Below are 16873 nucleotides of genomic sequence, written 5' to 3' on the forward strand. Positions count from 1 at the left end.
GGGAGGCCTTCGGGGGACAAGATTTCATAAGGAGGCAATATTTTGCGATACGACTCAATTTGAATCGACTCGCCAACAACCTTAGTGGAGCACAAAATGAAAGCATGAAACAAAAATGATTGAAAGCAATGCATGATTTCCCAAGAGCTTAAATCAAAACTTGACAATTAATGGAGCGGTGAGGCGCATGGCCAGTCTTTGCACCTGCTCATAAGAAAAGACAGATTAAATAAATGTCAATTTATAATTAAGATAAAACAAGCACGTTTCTATGCATTGATCTGAACTTGACCCCGAGTCACTTCTCTTTCACAAGACTTAAGTCGTTCAGTAAGGTTGCTGCCAAAGCAAGATAAAGACGTTCAAAGTCCTCGCACACGCACACAGCATGAGACAAAGACACACAACAACTAAATTAAACTTGTCTTCTATCTGGATGCCACTGAGACTTTTTAAATGGTGCACAACTGAGGAAGTCTTTAGGTTAATACGGTAAGGTGGCTAATTGAATTCTAGTATGGCATGTCATTTGTATGTTCTTTAAAACGATTTGTATAGTTAGGCAATCGATAATATTAACTTGATTCTGCACTATATTTATATGTGACGTTTTTACAAGTTAAATGATGCACATATATGCACAAATACAGACTGTTACTTTCAAGAGCAACCGAATTACGTTCACTTTATGATCTATTGTACAGTGCATTATGGGAACTGTAGTCGTCTTACTAGCGGTAGCTCGTTGTGATAATCATGCTAGCCACGACTTCTAAATTATTAAAACACAATGTTAACTATAATATAAATATAGTATGGGTGGTTAGGTCGCCACAAAGAGGGTTTAAAATGCGTTTTCTAGACAAAACGAGTTGTTTCTTCAGTGTTGAAGCACTCAACGCGGGCAGCAGCTGAGTATAAATTGTGTGGTCTGAAAGTTGTCTGGGAGTTAAAGAGAAAGAAAAAAATGAAAGACGATTTTTTTTTATACCTGACAGTACTTGTTTTGTTGGAGTAAACCTTGTGTTAGTTTGTCTTAGAGCTCACTTTCAAAGTGAATACAAACGTGTGCTGTCTCTCCTCACGCTCGCGTGACCTATGACGTCATCGGTTTACGTCACAGATGGACGCGATTTAAAGTGTAGAAATATCGCGACACCATTGTCATGTACCACCGACCGTCATGACGTACGCTTCCACACTATGCATACCTCAATTTTGCCCATTAACATAACTTTAAATAAAAGAAAACTCAATTAAATGCAAGGTACAAAGTTGACATCACAATCAGCTAATTTTGATGGGTGGTGGCAACATGAATATTGGTGAGGTGCAGTGATGTTGCATCCTTCAATGCACTTTGCTTTGCTTCCTCTAAAAAGGTCTTTTGATCCAGCCTCCCTAAATCTGATACAAACCGAGTGTCCGGCACAATCAAAGTGCTTCTGTGTGATGTCATTAGAAGCATTCAAAGCATTCTTTGTTCAGTGACCCCTTTATTTGATGGCCTGCTTTTCCTGCCCAGAGCACATTGGATGTGGTGGCTTACTGTGCTTGAGAAGCAACCTTTTCTCAGGGGTGCTGGGAAGCAAAGTTGTGTTGCTTTCTAAACTAAGAGTAGCTATAATCCCGCAATAATGAGTGTACACTGACATGGAAGCAGTGTTGCGAAACGGACACGGTCTCAGCACCGAGACTGATCGCAGCACAGAAAATCTCTATTAGTTCACCTTTTTTGCCTCCAGGTGCACTTTTGCCATTTCAGTAGTTGTGTGAAGACTTTTGTCCTATTCATAGTAAAAGGTTATAATTGGAGCAAAGGTGTTGCTCTGACCTTTGCCAACGTAATGCTCACACACTTTGCTTTCACTTAAGCTTTCTCGAGCATTCCTTTCCTTAATACTGTTCCCGAGCTCCGCTGTTGTGCTCATTTTCAGTCGCTTTCATATTATTTGCAACATTTATCACTTTCACAGCATAAGATTTACGACCATGTTAGCTTGTCGGCATATATTGCAATGATTTAACAAAACGTACACTAAATTGTAACTTTACTAGCTGGTGTTTTTTTTAAAACAACATACTATCGCATTTGAGTCACTTTCAATGTAGACTAAATATACAATTCCACCGACTAAGGAATCGAGATAATAATTTATCCATTGAAGGTAAAGTGCCAAGTTCAGTCTCGATCCTTATCAAGGTGTTGGTCTCTTTTATCAGCGCAAGGCTGAGCCTCGTCTTAAAAAGACAGCGTGTTATCGTCACGGAAGGCCACACGGCGTGCTTGGTCGCCTCGGCCCGCTCGCAGCTGTAGATTGAGAGGCGAGCACACCTGACTGCAGCAATGCCACCTCACAAGTGGATGTAATCCCAGTAAGCAGCAGGTGGCCTTCCACATTGGCTGCCCGTTTCTCCACTTATTCCCTCCCCCCCACCCTTTTCCCAGTCAGTCCTCCAGTGTCGTGGTACCCTTTCACAGGGCCTTTGGAGGGGAACAAGGCACGCCGTGGCCCGTAGCTGTGACAGTCACCCTCTGTGCCACAACAGGACCGGGACACCTGAGCTGACCCAACGCTAGGCAACCAGAACGCCTCCAAGGCAAAAAGCTTGGGACTTGGCGCGGCTTTGCGGAAGGAACTATCACATCAGTGTGCCGCTTTGAATTGTGGTGAGAAGTTCCCCTGGGTGTTTGAAAAAGAGACGGACGGCGCAATGGATAAGGATGCTCTGCTGGACTACGAGTACCCAGACTATGACCCCGTGTCCAAGAAGATTAACATTGAGTGAGTAAAATGACTCGTGTTGTATTTGAAGTAGAAAAATGTGTGGTATGTGAACGGGCACTTTGCAATATTTCATGTCAGAGTTTGTAGGCTGTATCATTTTTCACAACATAGTTACGAAAGTTTTAGAAAGAGAACATCTGACAAAGGCAAGCAAAAAAAAAAAAAAGATTCCGTCTGCCGTTAATTCAAAGGTGACTTCCCGCAATGCAATTGGCTATGTTTCCATTCTTGCACAAATTAGAATTAATAAATGAAATATGACTACAAAAATATTTTTTAGCTCAGCAGTGGATGGCTATAAAACAAGGGATGTTTGTCAAATAATCCCACGTTCCCGCTATAAACCTTGAGTTGTAGTCCTTTCCTCTTTCATGTAGCTTTTTAGTGGTTTTAGCAGCTTTGTAAACACTGCAGAGCCTGTAGTTGTGAATTTTGACATTGCTTTCAATTTACATGTGGTTTGATGTGATGCCAACGTCTGCTCTTTCAACCACAGCCAAATTCCCAATTTGGTTCAATGTTTGCACAGGTGAGAGGCTCTTGTCAACTCTATCCCGAATGTCGTAACGCGCCCTCCAGGAGAAGTGCTTGCATTGTGAAAGTGGTCCCGACCGGGCCTCGTTCTCGCTCTTGTAACGCCAACATAGGGCATCGGTTGTTTCCCCGCGTCACGCCGAGAACAATCGGGTTAAATGCAAATCTCTGCTGTGGGATTTCAGGTCCTGATGGTGACGTGTGAAAGGTTTAGTTTACAACACACGCACTGATTGTTCTTTTTTTTTTTAGAATAATTCCTCCATGTGACCCCACTGCAGATGACAGGCTATACCACATCTGCATCAGCGCAGTATCAGTGAGTCTCTTTTTTGACGTTATTGAATTTTAGCAAATCTTTTTTCTGACACACCTCGTACGTGGCTCACTTGCAAGCATAATGTCAACTCAGACAAAATGTCCTCGTGTACGTCCTGAAGCTGACTTTACGCCTTCTGACAAATCAAAAGCTGTTCCAATTAAGAGAAAGGCATTCTTCTGCCTTGGCTTTCCTAAATGTGTTCCAGGTCATGAAAGGTCACTGAACTCTCTCTGTTTGATGATCTTGACAAATGATGCCACATCCACAGGGGGGTCCTAATGAGCCACTGCCTTTTGTGTTTTTCCATCGACATCAACTTTTACAAGTTGCTGCTATTCCGCTTGTTTCTAATGTATCTCCTCTTCCAAGCTGGTCGTCATGATGATCCTCGCGGTCCTAGCCAGACGCACTAAAACGGGCCGCCAACAGAAAGGACTCCCGGGTTTACTCAGGTGAGGCTCAGACAAACGGCTTTAAAATTGATGAAAAGGCAAAACACTTTTTGAACGATCATCTCAGCTGCGTGCTACGTCGCTAACATGTGGGCTCTTGCTTTTCCACAGTCCGGTCAACTTCCTGGATCATACCCAGCACAAGGGCCTAGCAGTGGCTGTTTTTGGAGTGCTCCTATGCAAACTCTGCGGCATGGTCATCTCACCAAAACCTCTGCCCTTCACGACGGAGGCTGAGAACAAACGTGAGGTCATTTGTGTGCTTCTTCCTCCGACCGTCCTAGTTTGTTTTTTTAAAACAGACGTGAGATAGCGACACATTGTTATGTCCTCTGAGATTGGGGACGAACTTTGTACTCACAGGCTCATGTCGTTACATCATTGGATTGTTTTCCTTTTCTGAAATGAAATTATATAAGAATTCACTGAATTTTGTCCCCCCCCCTCCCCTCTCCGATACTTTGCACAATGCCAAAACCAGATTTAAAGATTTAATTGGTAGAGTAGGTTTAACACAGTGTGACCTGCAGTCACTCAGAGTTGGTTTTGGAATTAGTCAGAGGATGTTGTGCAATCATTTTTTTTTTTTTTTTTCTTCTCCTTATTTGCACAGAGTAGACAACACAAGGCTTAAAATATAATCTCAAAATTGATGCTTTGGAATAGCGGATTGCAAAATATGGGCTTTAAAAGTCAAGATTTATTCATGTTAGATTAAAATACATTTGAAATATTTAGATCTTTTTTTTTTTTAGAATATACATTTGAACTACCATTGTTGTTTTTTTAACTTTGTTTACTAATGACCTGGCCCATCTGTCATTTTTAAAAATCAAATGTCTTTTAGCAAAAAAGTTGACCAACTCCTGCCCTTGATTTATGAGTTGAATGTTTGGATAGAAAAAGTCTAGACACCCCTGGTCAAATCATCAGCATGATTATGGAGGGCAGAAGGGTTTCTGAATGTATTATTTGATTGCACACTTTGACTTTTTGCCCATCTGCAGAGAACTGGATGATTCTGGGAGTGTTCTTTTACCCCGCACTTTACTACCCTCTCCTGGCATGTGGCACCCTGCATAATAAAGTCGGCTACGTACTAGGAAGCCTTTTGTCATGGACGCACTTTAGTGTCTTAGTTTGGCAGAAAATTGACTGCCCGAAAACACCGCAGGTATGCACCGATCACAACACACACAGTCAATGTCTGTTCATTTATACTCAATAATTTGCTCGGGATGACAGATTTAGTACCATGTCCGTCCCGTTTTTTGTTTTGTTTTTTCCTTCTGTGCAACGAATGATTCAAAGCAATTAGTTCCCCTGTCTGGTGGTCTTAATTAAGAAGCTTCGTAACACTTAATCACTTTAGTGTGTCTCAGTGCCATCATTCATTATACATTGTGTAACGGTTGTCTAAGTTGCCAGGGTAATGTGCCAGGCTGAGCTAAATGGAGCCTTTATTAAAAGTCCCAAAAAAAAAAACGCTACCAAAATGCACCGGCAATTTTTTTTTTTTTATGTAATGTCGCTTATTGTACGAGTGACCAAAACTATTTTTCCCCCCTTTTTAGATCCATAAACACTACTCGCTGTTCTCCAGCCTGCCCCAAATAGCTTGCTTGGCATTTCTTAGTTTCCAGTATCCTCTCCTCCTTTTCAAGGGTTTGAAAGGCACCGAAAAGAATAATGTTACTGAGGTAAGTCATGTTGCCCACATTTTATCCGCTCATGTTGAATTTTTGCACCGGACATCATTTTTAGGATTTAAACAGCAGCTACTACAGCGACTATGTGAAGAAACTACTCAAGAAGAAGAAGCAAGTGAAAATCAGGTCAGAGAGCCTGTTCACATGAATATAAGAAGGTGTAACATATGAAATACTTGAAATGTAAGTCACATGATCTGAGCAAGATTCCCTGCTCATCTTTCATTGCAGCACCGAGACCCCCAAGCTGCCTCAAAGAATAACAGATGCGGTGATGTCTTACATTTATACACCAGAGGAAGGTGAAGTGCCATTTTAGTTTTTGTGCTCATATCCATGTGCGCCACTTGACATTGTTGACCTTTCTTCACAGCTTTTAGGTTCCCTCTCAAATTGGCCATATCTGGAGTGGTGTCATTTATCACACTTTATCAGGTAACTCGTGTACACTCCGATGCTACCTTATTTTAATGTTTGGAGTAGTGGCAATAGTTAATGCCTCTCTCTACTGTTTTCATTGATTTGCTTACTAAATAAATGTTTCATATTTCAGGTGGGCTTGCTACTAATCATGGCTGTGGTGCCTTCACTCCAAATCGCCCGCATGGGAGTGGATGAAGACATCGCCAATGTTTTAGCCGGTTTCAGGATCGTGCTCTCTCCAGATAAACACGAAGTGGTCCAAATAGTGGTCTACTACATGTGGTGCGTCGAGGGTGAGCCAGCAGCTTCTATTTTGAATTCCATTGCGATCACTCTAATCCAACACAAATGACTAATGTAGCATTTCTTTTCTGGCAGTGTGCTACATCTCAGCGATGACCCTGTCAACCCTCATCAACTTGGCAATGTTCATGAGGTCCATGGTCCTCCATCGGTAGGAACCGACACTTTAAAATCCGTTTCTACCATTCTTTGCCGCAGGAGCCATAAGCAAGTGTGACATTATGATTCTGCCATATAATACAATAGCACACACGGGTATTATTCTGACATAATGGACTAGTAATCTTCTCGACAGACAGAGAAGCATTTGTTCTGCATGAAATGCCGCAAGATGCGAAAATGGCTATTAAAATGAATGAAATGTTCTGCTATTACAGACAATTGCTTTTGGTATGCCTCAATTCTGCAGGGCCAACCTAAAGGGGCTGTACAGGGGAGATATCTATCATGTTTATAACTGCCAGAGAAGTATTCGGGCTTCCCGGCCAGCTCTGGTCTGCTGGATGGGATACACCAGCTTCACGGCGGCTCACGTCTGCATCGGTAAGGTTGGAAGATGAAATAAAAGATACGTTACAAGAGCCACCGCATTAGCTATGACACCATGTCATGAAATGTAATGCATGAGATGAATCTTTAAAGGACACCTTAAAGGACACAAAAGCAATGATGGTCCATTTTTCATTAACAATTAACCCAGTTTATGTATTTTTTGATCAAGAAAATAAAAAAATTAGCATGTTCCATTTCATCCATTCATTTTGTAGAAATAATGAAACAATTCATGCCTTTACAAATGGCCACTTTGAACGATAGGCACACACCCCTCCCCTCCATGACTTGATTGGTGACGTCACGAAAGGAGACGATCACCCCATTGGAAATCATTGTACAGACGTCGCTTATACTCTCAAAATAACAGGGCTCAACCAAGCTCAAAATGCACGTGGAAAGCTCTACTTAGACACATTTTAACCCCTGAAAACCTCATAAAACAATTCTATAGTCTAGTGAAATTGGGTTCATTTAACTTACATTTCCCCTGAAGTCCACGTATGGAGTACCTCCGCCGTCTATCCGAAAAGGAGGTGCTTTAAACGGCCACAGTCATCTGAAGGATCGGCTTCCTCACTGGAGGTTCGGTGCTCCCAATGTTAAAAAAATAAAATAAAATAAAAAACACGACCTCCGGGGGTTGTCTTGCAGTTATTTATCCAAAATTGAATTGGAATCCGGCCAGTAATTAATCCGAAACTGATTTGGTACGCGGTCCACGACTAAGCTCATTTCTTTCGGCGTGTTGCTCCACTCGGCCACAAGGCAACTATTATGCATCTTAGCTGCCATAAACGTACAAAAATGACTGTATTCCAAAACAACATGTTGACTAAGCATCGTAAGCAAGCCAGAAAACAAGCCTTCATGTCCAAACATGCCTTCACTTCCTTCTTTCACGTGGTCAGCCTGATGATAATTAAGGAAACGCCACTCCATAAGTGGGCGTCAGTAAATCCAAAATACCGTTAAATCACTAATGAGGTTTTTTTTCCCCAAGGGAGAATTGTAGAATAATTTTTGAATATCGACCAATCATACAATATAATATTCAGCCCGGTTTAATGTCCCTTGAAACACTTATTATATTACTAATACGAATAAGCTACGTCACAACCTGTACAGAAATAAAATTTAAATACAGATACAGGCCTTGTATTGGATCTCATTAAGTTGTGCAGGCGAATAAAGTGCTTAGTGAGTATATTGTCTCATTTTAATTGGTAACTAGCAATTAATTTAAAACGACGGAGTAGTTGGATTGTGGTTGGATGCATTCAAGCTGCAATCTCTCTTTCGCTCTTTCTCTCCCCACTGTAGGCATGATTGTGCAAACCATGGTGTTCTTCCTCTGTCTTCTCATCGCTGTCTTCCTCATTCTCATGCCCATCCTACACGGACAGAACTTGCTCCTCTTTCAGATCCTGTGGAGCATGTGGTGAGAATAATAACCCTTGTAACTCAAGGTAGACCACGTCATTAGGTCTGCATGAGGTTTCCACGTGTGTCTCTCTCTAAAATGAACATTACAAAAGGGTTTTGGGATTTTGTCCCTTTAGGCCTTTCTGGCTGATGATTCTCCTGGCAGTGTTGATTCAGCATATCACTTCCAGGTTTTGTTTTATCAAAAGGATGGCTGGCACACGAGACCTTGACAACAGGTAATGTGGACTGTTTATGAAAACAAATGCAGGAAAATAATATCAATTTACACTAGCGGCGGTAGGCTATATATATGCACAGTTGTGTAGGGTAGTTCCTCTTTTATTTTATTATTGTTAACTTTATAAGGTCCCTCTTTGTAAAAATCTATTGAGTCAACCACCTCTCTCTTCTAGGGGCAACCTTTTCCTGCTGACCTACCTGCTGTTTCCGGTCAATGTTCTCATCGGGGTGCTGCTAGCAGTCTGGCGCATGATCATCACAGCTTTGTTTAACATTGTTCACATGGGACGCATGGACATCAGTCTTCTGAACAGAAATGTGGAAGCATTTGATCCAGGTCAGCCTCGTGTGTCCATTTCATTGGGAAAAAATGTCCTCTGAGCAAATACTTGCTGAGAGAATGGAAATCTTTTCTTGTTTGGCATCTTCTACGATATGCAATGCAGTGCTGGGGACTCTAATTGCACTTGCTTCTCTGAAATGGCATCTGTTGTCAGCAAAAGCAGGTGCTAAAAAAACAGGGGGGAGGGGGTGGGGGGAGCCCATGATTGTAGAGTCATTATGTGTGATTGCCTCAAAGCTCACATGGAGCGCTGCGCTGCATGTTTAGTGATTTTTTTTTCCTTCTTCTTCTTTCCACCTCCTGTGTGTGTCTGCAGCCTACCGCTGTTACGCTCATTATCTGAAGATCGAGGTGAGCCAGTCCCACCCTGTGATGAAGGCTTTCTGTGGGATGCTGTTGCAGTCTGCAGGCCAGAAGAACAATGTCGTGCAGAGGTCACGGGATGCTGAAGAGGGTGTGTAGCACTTGGAGAAAAAACAGCTCATGTAGAAAAAAACATATTGATTGAGACGAATTTGTTTTGAATGTGAACATCCAGTTTTTCAACAAAACCACTTTGAGTCATTTGGCGATGTTTTACAATTCAGCGGCGGGTCTCCGGAAACGTAATCCCATCAGGACAGCGTCGAGCACGCGCGGCAGAAATGAAAGGCGAGCTGATTTAATATGTGAGGAGCAAATTGAGTCACGCGTGGAATAATTCACAGTCCTGCGGCTTATGGTCTCAATAAAGCTTTGTCATAAAGTATTCAGCGCTTCTATTGGTGTGCTCACTTTGGCCAAACATGATCAGTTAAAATGTGTTATTTAAAGAATAGAAAGAACTCGGAAATTAGAATTCGGAGGGGAAAATAAGGCAATGATAAATGAGGAGGTCATCCAATAAAGTTAGCTATAAACCGAAAAATACATCAGGGACCTTAAGATGTGAAAAATATCCCAGCTTGCTTAATGAATGAGCGATAATAACAATCATGTGTTGTATTACATCGATGAATTCTTTCGGAGCCGATTACGCAGATGAGCCGCGCTAATTGCCTGGTTACTATTCATGTAGTCGAGGGACTGACACTTTTGGTGTCAATGGCGAGACCTGCGTGTGTGCGTGCGTGCGAGTATTCCCATCACGTCTGGAGGATTACAATATGATTGCTTTCTATTATTACGGCTCCTATCGTATCTGTGTGCTCCTCTGGGCCCTTCAAATTTTAGTGTTGATTATATTCTGGAGAAGAGAAAACGCACACTTACCACTGAGCACAATATTAGGGACACCTGCAAAGAGACAATCGTTAATAGGGGTCCATTTTATCAAGACAAATTCAAAGATTCGAAATATGCATTTTGTTGATAATGAAATAGTTATGACTTTACCTGTAGTCCAAATATGATAACTCAGTAAATCCGACATTCATCTGTAATCCATTCTAATACTCAGGATGCCATAAGGTGGCGCCAAAGCCCTGTTATGATAGGAAAGTAGTATTTGCTGTTAAGAAAGTACTGTAAATTGAAGTCAATGGATCTTGACTGATTAAAGTCTTTAAATGCTTTCTGAGTCGTTAGAAAGACTTCTCTGAGTGTGTATGTTTGTCATGTTCAGGTATCCAGCTGGTCCAGCAGGAGAAAAAGCACCCGAAGGTGTCCAGTGCCAAGCGAGCTCGGGGCCACTGGCAGCTCCTCTTCACGCTGGTCAACAACCCGTCAGTGGTGGGCACCCGCAAGCACTTCCAGCAGCGCGCGCCCACCGACAGCTTTGTCAACGGGAGCCTGAAGGGCAGCGGCAAGAAGGAGGCCGAGGCGGCCGCCTGCAACTGAACAATGAGGCCTGCGTGGCGAGTGATGAATGATGCGCTTCTGTTATCACCCCCCCCCCCCCACTCATTGTATAGACGCGCAGTTAGAGATCAGTGCCTCCCATTCTGCTTTGTTCTGTGCATGTTCTCCACAGGTGGCTAACACGGGAGGGGGCCTCACAATCTCCAATATCCATCAGGACGTGAAATCCTCCACTTATTTGCTTCTACTCAAAATATAGGAAGGTGAAGTTTGTCATCACTTCAGATCATGCAAAGTACCCAAATGAATGTGATAAGCAGCATTTTGAGAAGGTATTTATTTCAGAACCTGACTATTTATTCAATTATATAATCATGTTTCTTTCGAATTGCATTTCAATTTTTGTGTCATTATAAATAACAGAGTTAGGAATGACCAGGAAAATGAAACATTTTTATTTGTGGTACGAAAAAAAGAACACTACCTGCCTTTTCCTGTTGTTGCTGCATCTTCTCTATTTCCCGTTGAGAGATATTTTTGCATTTATTTGTCAAATTTTAAGTGAAAATCCCGCGAATATCCTTATTATTGACATAAAATAAACACGAAAACTTGCTTAATTGTGTCGTCTGTCAATATGGAATGTTTATCAAAACAGAGGGATACGTACGCATATTTAATGATTTACTTTTTAATATTATAAGTTAATAGCAGCCACTAAAAATAAATAAACTTAAAATGGCTCGAGGTGTTTTCGTCACCGTATTTACGACCATTTTTACGCTTTTTTTTTGTCTGTGAAGTCAATGAAAAATTCCCGAGAAGCCTTTTTTTTCTTTTTCAAACGTTTTATTAATTCCACTCACAAGAAATGATCTCCAAAAATCTTGAAAGCTCACGTTTTGTTTCCGTTTGACATATTTCACAAGAAAACTCACGAGGTATTAAAGTACAAGAACAGAGAAGCCCGTGAACGCTCTCCTGCGTCCTTTTGTTTTATCGGCTTCATAGAAACTCATTTGAAAATTTAAAAAATTGTTTACACTTCACAGTACAGATGGACAGCATCTAACAACAAAATCAAGTCATCTAGGAGGACTACACTGGTAGAAGAGAAGCACACGAGTAATAAAACAGCATCATGCCATGGATGATATAGGATGATGGCTCGGCTGATCAATCGCACATTTAAAGCATCACGTCGTGTAGAATGAGATGTCAATTCAAGGTCAACATTTTAAGGATGAAACATTTCGGATAAAAGTCTCCTTGAAGTCGTTTGGCGTGTTTTCTTTTTTTCAACATGTTTGGCATCCGTGCGGCAATATTACCTGAGGCGCTTTTTTTTCTTTTTTTTATCGGATTATGAAAAATGTCTTTAAAAGATTGATCCCAATGCACGTTATTTTGTCGATTTTTTTTGCATGTGTTTGTGCTTGGTGATTCCAAATCACATTTAGAGACTATCCATAATTGGTCCAAGAGTTATTTCGAATGTAAGAATGCTGCGTGACAGGCAGAACAATGAAATGCCCTTCTCTGCGAATCCATCATTAAAATAAATACGCTCTGCATTTTGTGACTTTTTTTTATGTTTGTGCCGTGAGATTTTTCGAATGTAAAATATGTGCCATGGCTCAAGAAGGTTGGGGGTCGCCGGTAGAGTAATTGCAGAACAGCAGTGAATTAGCGCCACGTTGTTTAACATTACAACAACCGCTTACAATCTCAGTGACGGGTGAGTTTTTTTTTTGTTTTTTTTCTGAGGTAAAGACAAAAAAAAAGATTTGGCGGAATCAAAAAGAAGAGGATCTTACAGGTTCTCAGCGGCTTGGCTGCTTGTAGTTTCCGTTGATCTCCTCGGAGATGTTGACCGCCTCCGCACCCAGCGGTAGTCTGTCACTATACTCCGAGCCAACCTCGAACTCCTCCTGGTTGGTCTTGGATGATGACCCGGGGATGGATCCCGTCGCCACGCTGCCCTCGGCTTCACCCTCTCCCTCGGGGGCTTCCTCCTCCCCCTCGCCCATCTCGCTAGGGTCGAAGGTCTTCTCGGATTCCACGAAGGACGTCCTGCGATCGAAGTCCCCTGTCATTTGCTTCTCCATCTGGTCGGGATTGTGCGCCTTCATAATGAGCTTGTAGGTCTTCCCTTGGTATTTGTAGAGAAGGTGGCAGCAGGTGGCCCCCAGTAGAGGCACCGTGGCCAGGCCCAGGAGGAAGATGCTCACCACCACGATAATGAGGAGGGAGGGGATCTTCTTTCTGGTCGTGAAGACCACTTGGACTTGACAGTCTTGTCCTCCATAGGTGAGACAAAGAGTGTAGTTGGTGCCCGGGTGTAATCCGGTGAAGTGATATGAATTGACCCCCTCTTCAATGTTGGACCACTTGATGACAGAGTGTCCATTTCCGGTGTCCACGCAGATGTAGAGCATGTCCGGGCCGGGTTTCCCCAAAGTGGACTGGTAAAGACCGGCGGGTTCCCTCACCACCGTCTCGGTGTTGTCGCTTTGACTCAGGTGAAGGTTGGATTTGCTTCGGGCGAGCTGCAGCGGGTTCAGCTTGACCTTCGCCTCCGTCTCGGACACCTCCAGGGCGATGACGCCAAAATCGAAGGTGTACTGCTTGAGGTCGTCCAGGGTCATGTTGAAGGCGTGGTTGGAGACGTATTCGCTGCCGTCTCGCACGCCACACTTGCTGGCGAACACGGGGTCTTTGGAAACCCCCTCCTCGAGGGCGTCATCTTGTTTGTCTGAAGGACCGTCGGGCTTGATCTTGGTCCTATCCTCGCCCTTGGACCAGTTGATCACGTTGTTCTTGGAGTTCTTGGGCAGGGTGGGCTTGTTGTAGGATGGGCGGATTTTGTCCACCGTGGAATCCACCGCTGCGTGTTTCTTGCTGACCGCCGGGGACAGTTTCACCGTGCTCTCGGCCTTGCCCAGATCGTTCACCGCCATGCAGGTGTAATTCCCGTCTTCCTTTTTAGTCAGGCGAGGGACGACCAGAGTACCGTTTTGAAAAACCAGGAAACGATCGTTGGTGGTCTTGTCGTTGACCGGCAGGTCGTTGACCTCGCCTGCGGAGGGCAAAGGGAACAAGAAATTCTGATTCCCTGCAATCACCTCCCAGCTAACCAGCGGTCTTGGACTTCCCTTACTGTCACAGTTCAAGACCACCGTGGAGCCTTCAAGCAGCTCCGCGCTACCAATATCGGGCTGGAAAGTTACGGTGACCACGGGAACCTGACAGTCAAGTTTGGGGATTTTTGTAACCAGGACACCCTTCAAGTGATCCGGGGACTCGCACAGAATCGAACTGGCCTCGGGGATGGAGATCTGAGTCGTGGCGATCCAGTCCTTCAGCCACTCCAGGCTGCAGGAGCAGGAGAAGGGATTGTTGGAGATCTGCAGGTGGGACATTGAGGACAGAGCTCTGAAGGTGCCCTGGACGATGGTGGTGAACTTGTTGTTATTGATGCGCAGAGAGCGCAGATCGTTGAGCGCGGAGAAGGCATCCCTGGGGAGGTTCACCATCTCGTTGTTGTTCATTTTGAGGAGCTGCAAGGCGGTGAGATTCTGCAAGTCCTCCCATGGGAAGTTGACTATTTTGTTGTAGCTGATGTCCAGGTTGCGCAGTTGGCTCAAGGGGGCCAGCGTGTTGGTCTCGATGGAAACGATCTGGTTGTGGGCCAGCCAGAGAGAGGTGACCTGGGTGATTTCCACGAAGCTCTTGCTTTTCAGAGATTTGATCTTGTTGGCCGTGAGGCCCAACGTGGTGACGCTGGAAGGCAGACCCACGGGCACGGCAAGCAGGTCTTTCGAAGCGCAGTCGGCAACTTGGTGGGTTTGTTTGTCCAGGCAGCTGCACTGCTCTGGGCAGCAGTGCACTTTTGCCAGCAGCGTCAGCAGCGTCAGCAGCGTCAGCCACAAAGCCACGAGTGCCGCGTGTCTCGCCGCCATTTTCTGCACCTGCAAGCAATAAAGAAAAACAAAACTGATTCTGATACGTAAATGCACATTACTGATTATTTGAATGAGATACAGAACACAATTATGGGTTTAGGGACATCATTGGACACATTTGACCCAATTTCTTCTTTTTTTGTTAACAAAACTAAAAAAAAAAAAAAAAGTTGTTCTGTTAAAAAAATAAAAATAAAAAAACTAACCCAATTTTGGCCAAAAACTGGAACAGATTAGTACTTGGGTCAACGTGACCCACCTCTCTAAAAACCCAAACTCTTGGGTCAAATTGCCCAAAGTAGGAGATTGGTCCAATTTTTGACTCCAATTTTATTTGTATTGAATTTTCATTTATTTCTACTTTTTGGACAGTTTTAAGAATGCACACGCAACCATTCACAATCACATTTTATGGACAATTTGTGTTTTGTATGTGCAAAAAAAAAAAAAAAGCTGCAACTATGCAAGGATGGGGAGAACATCCAAAATCCACAGAGCTGAGATTCGAACCTCAAACCCCTAAACTGTGAGACAGACCACTACTTCATAATACTGCCCATTTAAAATGTATATTAAATGTATATTTCATTAAAGCTCAAGCACAATTGAACACGACACCAAAAAGATTCACATATCGCTATTACCAACATTTTCTTTCACAATTCATCCAACCTTTGCATTTTTTTTTCTTTCTTCAATAACTGGCTCATAAATAAAATTTTGAATGGACTTACTGTGCAATGGTAACTTCCGTCCCGCGCTTCCTATCAATCACACTTGACTTTTCAATCCAAAAAGCTTCAGAAGAAGTGGAAAACAATCTCACGAGTGGATCAATTCACATGACTTTTGCAGTGATGAGGGCGATGGAGGCAACATGTTTTGGTCCCGGTGAGCAGTTTGCGGTCCGTGGGTGATTTCCCCCCCACCCACTCTCCCTCTTTTCTGCTGCAAGTGTCGGATCTTCTGCACGCGCGCTCCCGTCGCCAAGCAGCCAGCAGAGGCATCGTCGGGAGCGCGCAGCCTCTCCCACATCCCGCGCGCCTCTTCTCTATTAAAGATACAGCAGCTCCACGTCCTGCAACCAAATTAATAATTGACGAGCTTGATGATTAATTGATCAGTCAGACCTAAACATAATCTTTGACCTCATTCGGCTCGCGTGCAGTCCCTCCCTTTGTGTCTGGATAGAACAGAATAGAACATTTCACAACAATATAGCGCGCACGCATAAGAGATGGATAAAAAGAATGGTATTAGTTTCAAAGATGCTGCACATGAAGGCCACATATCACTTTCGTCCAGTTCACTGTACAGTCTACAGAATGCCATTTTGTATGCATGCACAGTACATTGCATACACAATCCAAGGAGAGTGAATACAAGATGATTGAAAAAAAAATCTGCTTTTACAATGATTGTTAACAATGCTGATCGGTTGAGTTTATATGCTATATATATCATTTTAGAATCCACTGCATGATTTCTTTTGCCTCATCTACACAAGAGAAGCCAAATATCAAAACACTTCTCAATGTGATGTTCGACGCAAAAATGATTATATTATTATTTACATAAAACCAGATTCATTTTCATTTATTTATTATACAGCCGTATTGGTTCTGTATAAATATGAAGTGTAAACTAAATTTGTGGCCGGTGATTTTGACTCCCTTGTGTTTTCAAGCATTTTCATGTTCTTTCAACCAACAGTGACATCTACTGTTAATATGGTGTTATTACAGCTGCCTGTATTTTTTTTTTTTTTAATTGTTTTATTATAAATCCTTTTATACAGTACTTCAAATAACAAATTTACTAATAAACAATGTTAATTAAAACATTTTTAGTTTCAATAAACAATGGTCATAATAATCCCAATTTATCTTCTCAATTCTTGTATTGAATCAAGTGCGTAAAACAAAAATGGTTTCATAGCACTGCAGTTTTGTGCACTATTACAATCTGTGTCATGCGTAGGATTTATTAATAATACAGTGAGAGTGCTGTTTGTTTAAAACGATTTCAAAACAT

At 42.7% G+C, this 16873-nt stretch overlaps 2 protein-coding genes and 1 long non-coding RNA gene across 5 annotated transcripts in view; 1 reads left to right on the forward strand and 2 right to left on the reverse strand.

Moving 5' to 3' along the window:
- LOC119124991 overlaps window positions 1-1135 on the reverse strand; it is a 27409-nt gene extending 26274 nt beyond the window's left edge. For both annotated transcript variants that reach the window (XR_005098390.1, XR_005098389.1), the window contains exon 1: window positions 992-1135. This is a non-coding gene — a long non-coding RNA (uncharacterized LOC119124991). The remainder of the gene's footprint in view (window positions 1-991) is intronic.
- On the forward strand, window positions 398-11802 carry stra6 (signaling receptor and transporter of retinol STRA6). Of its 2 annotated transcripts, XM_037255390.1 has the most exons (18): window positions 398-492; window positions 2454-2786; window positions 3576-3642; window positions 4015-4097; window positions 4209-4342; window positions 5105-5271; window positions 5672-5797; window positions 5862-5932; window positions 6038-6108; window positions 6180-6241; window positions 6360-6522; window positions 6608-6683; window positions 6942-7075; window positions 8408-8525; window positions 8647-8748; window positions 8926-9089; window positions 9412-9549; window positions 10699-11802. In XM_037255390.1, exons 2-18 carry the CDS (start codon window positions 2716-2718, stop codon window positions 10911-10913), a joined length of 1962 nt encoding a protein of 653 aa, XP_037111285.1. In that variant the 5' UTR covers window positions 398-492; window positions 2454-2715; the 3' UTR covers window positions 10914-11802. The 2 variants fall into 2 exon arrangements, with proteins under 2 accessions (XP_037111285.1, XP_037111286.1); XM_037255391.1 differs by lacking the exon at window positions 398-492 and having other exon boundaries at window positions 2361-2786.
- A 364-nt stretch (window positions 11803-12166) lies between these two features.
- On the reverse strand, window positions 12167-15913 carry islr2 (immunoglobulin superfamily containing leucine-rich repeat 2). Its single transcript, XM_037255389.1, has 2 exons — window positions 15574-15913; window positions 12167-14845 (listed from the first exon to the last, which is right to left on the reverse strand). The coding sequence occupies exon 2, from the start codon at window positions 14834-14836 to the stop codon at window positions 12698-12700; it is 2139 nt and encodes a 712-aa protein (XP_037111284.1). The 5' UTR covers window positions 14837-14845; window positions 15574-15913; the 3' UTR covers window positions 12167-12697.
- Window positions 15914-16873: the final 960 nt, after the last annotated feature.

This window comes from Syngnathus acus, chromosome 6 (assembly GCF_901709675.1).
Source record: "Syngnathus acus chromosome 6, fSynAcu1.2, whole genome shotgun sequence".
Classification (NCBI taxonomy): Eukaryota; Metazoa; Chordata; class Actinopteri; order Syngnathiformes; family Syngnathidae; genus Syngnathus; species Syngnathus acus.

What these genes read in the sequence shown, in the direction of transcription:
- stra6 (XM_037255390.1), top strand. Translation starts at nt 2,716, where the DNA reads ATGGATAAGGATGCTCTGCTGGACTACGAGTACCCAGACTATGACCCC. An exon ending in TCCAAGAAGATTAACATTGA is followed by an intron (nt 2,787 to 3,575) that starts GTGAGTAAAATG and finishes TTTTTTTTTTAG; the next exon opens with AATAATTCCTCCATGTGACC. An exon ending in GGCGGCTCACGTCTGCATCG is followed by an intron (nt 7,076 to 8,407) that starts GTAAGGTTGGAA and finishes TCCCCACTGTAG; the next exon opens with GCATGATTGTGCAAACCATG.
- islr2 (XM_037255389.1), bottom strand. Translation starts at nt 14,836, where the DNA reads ATGGCGGCGAGACACGCGGCACTCGTGGCTTTGTGGCTGACGCTGCTG.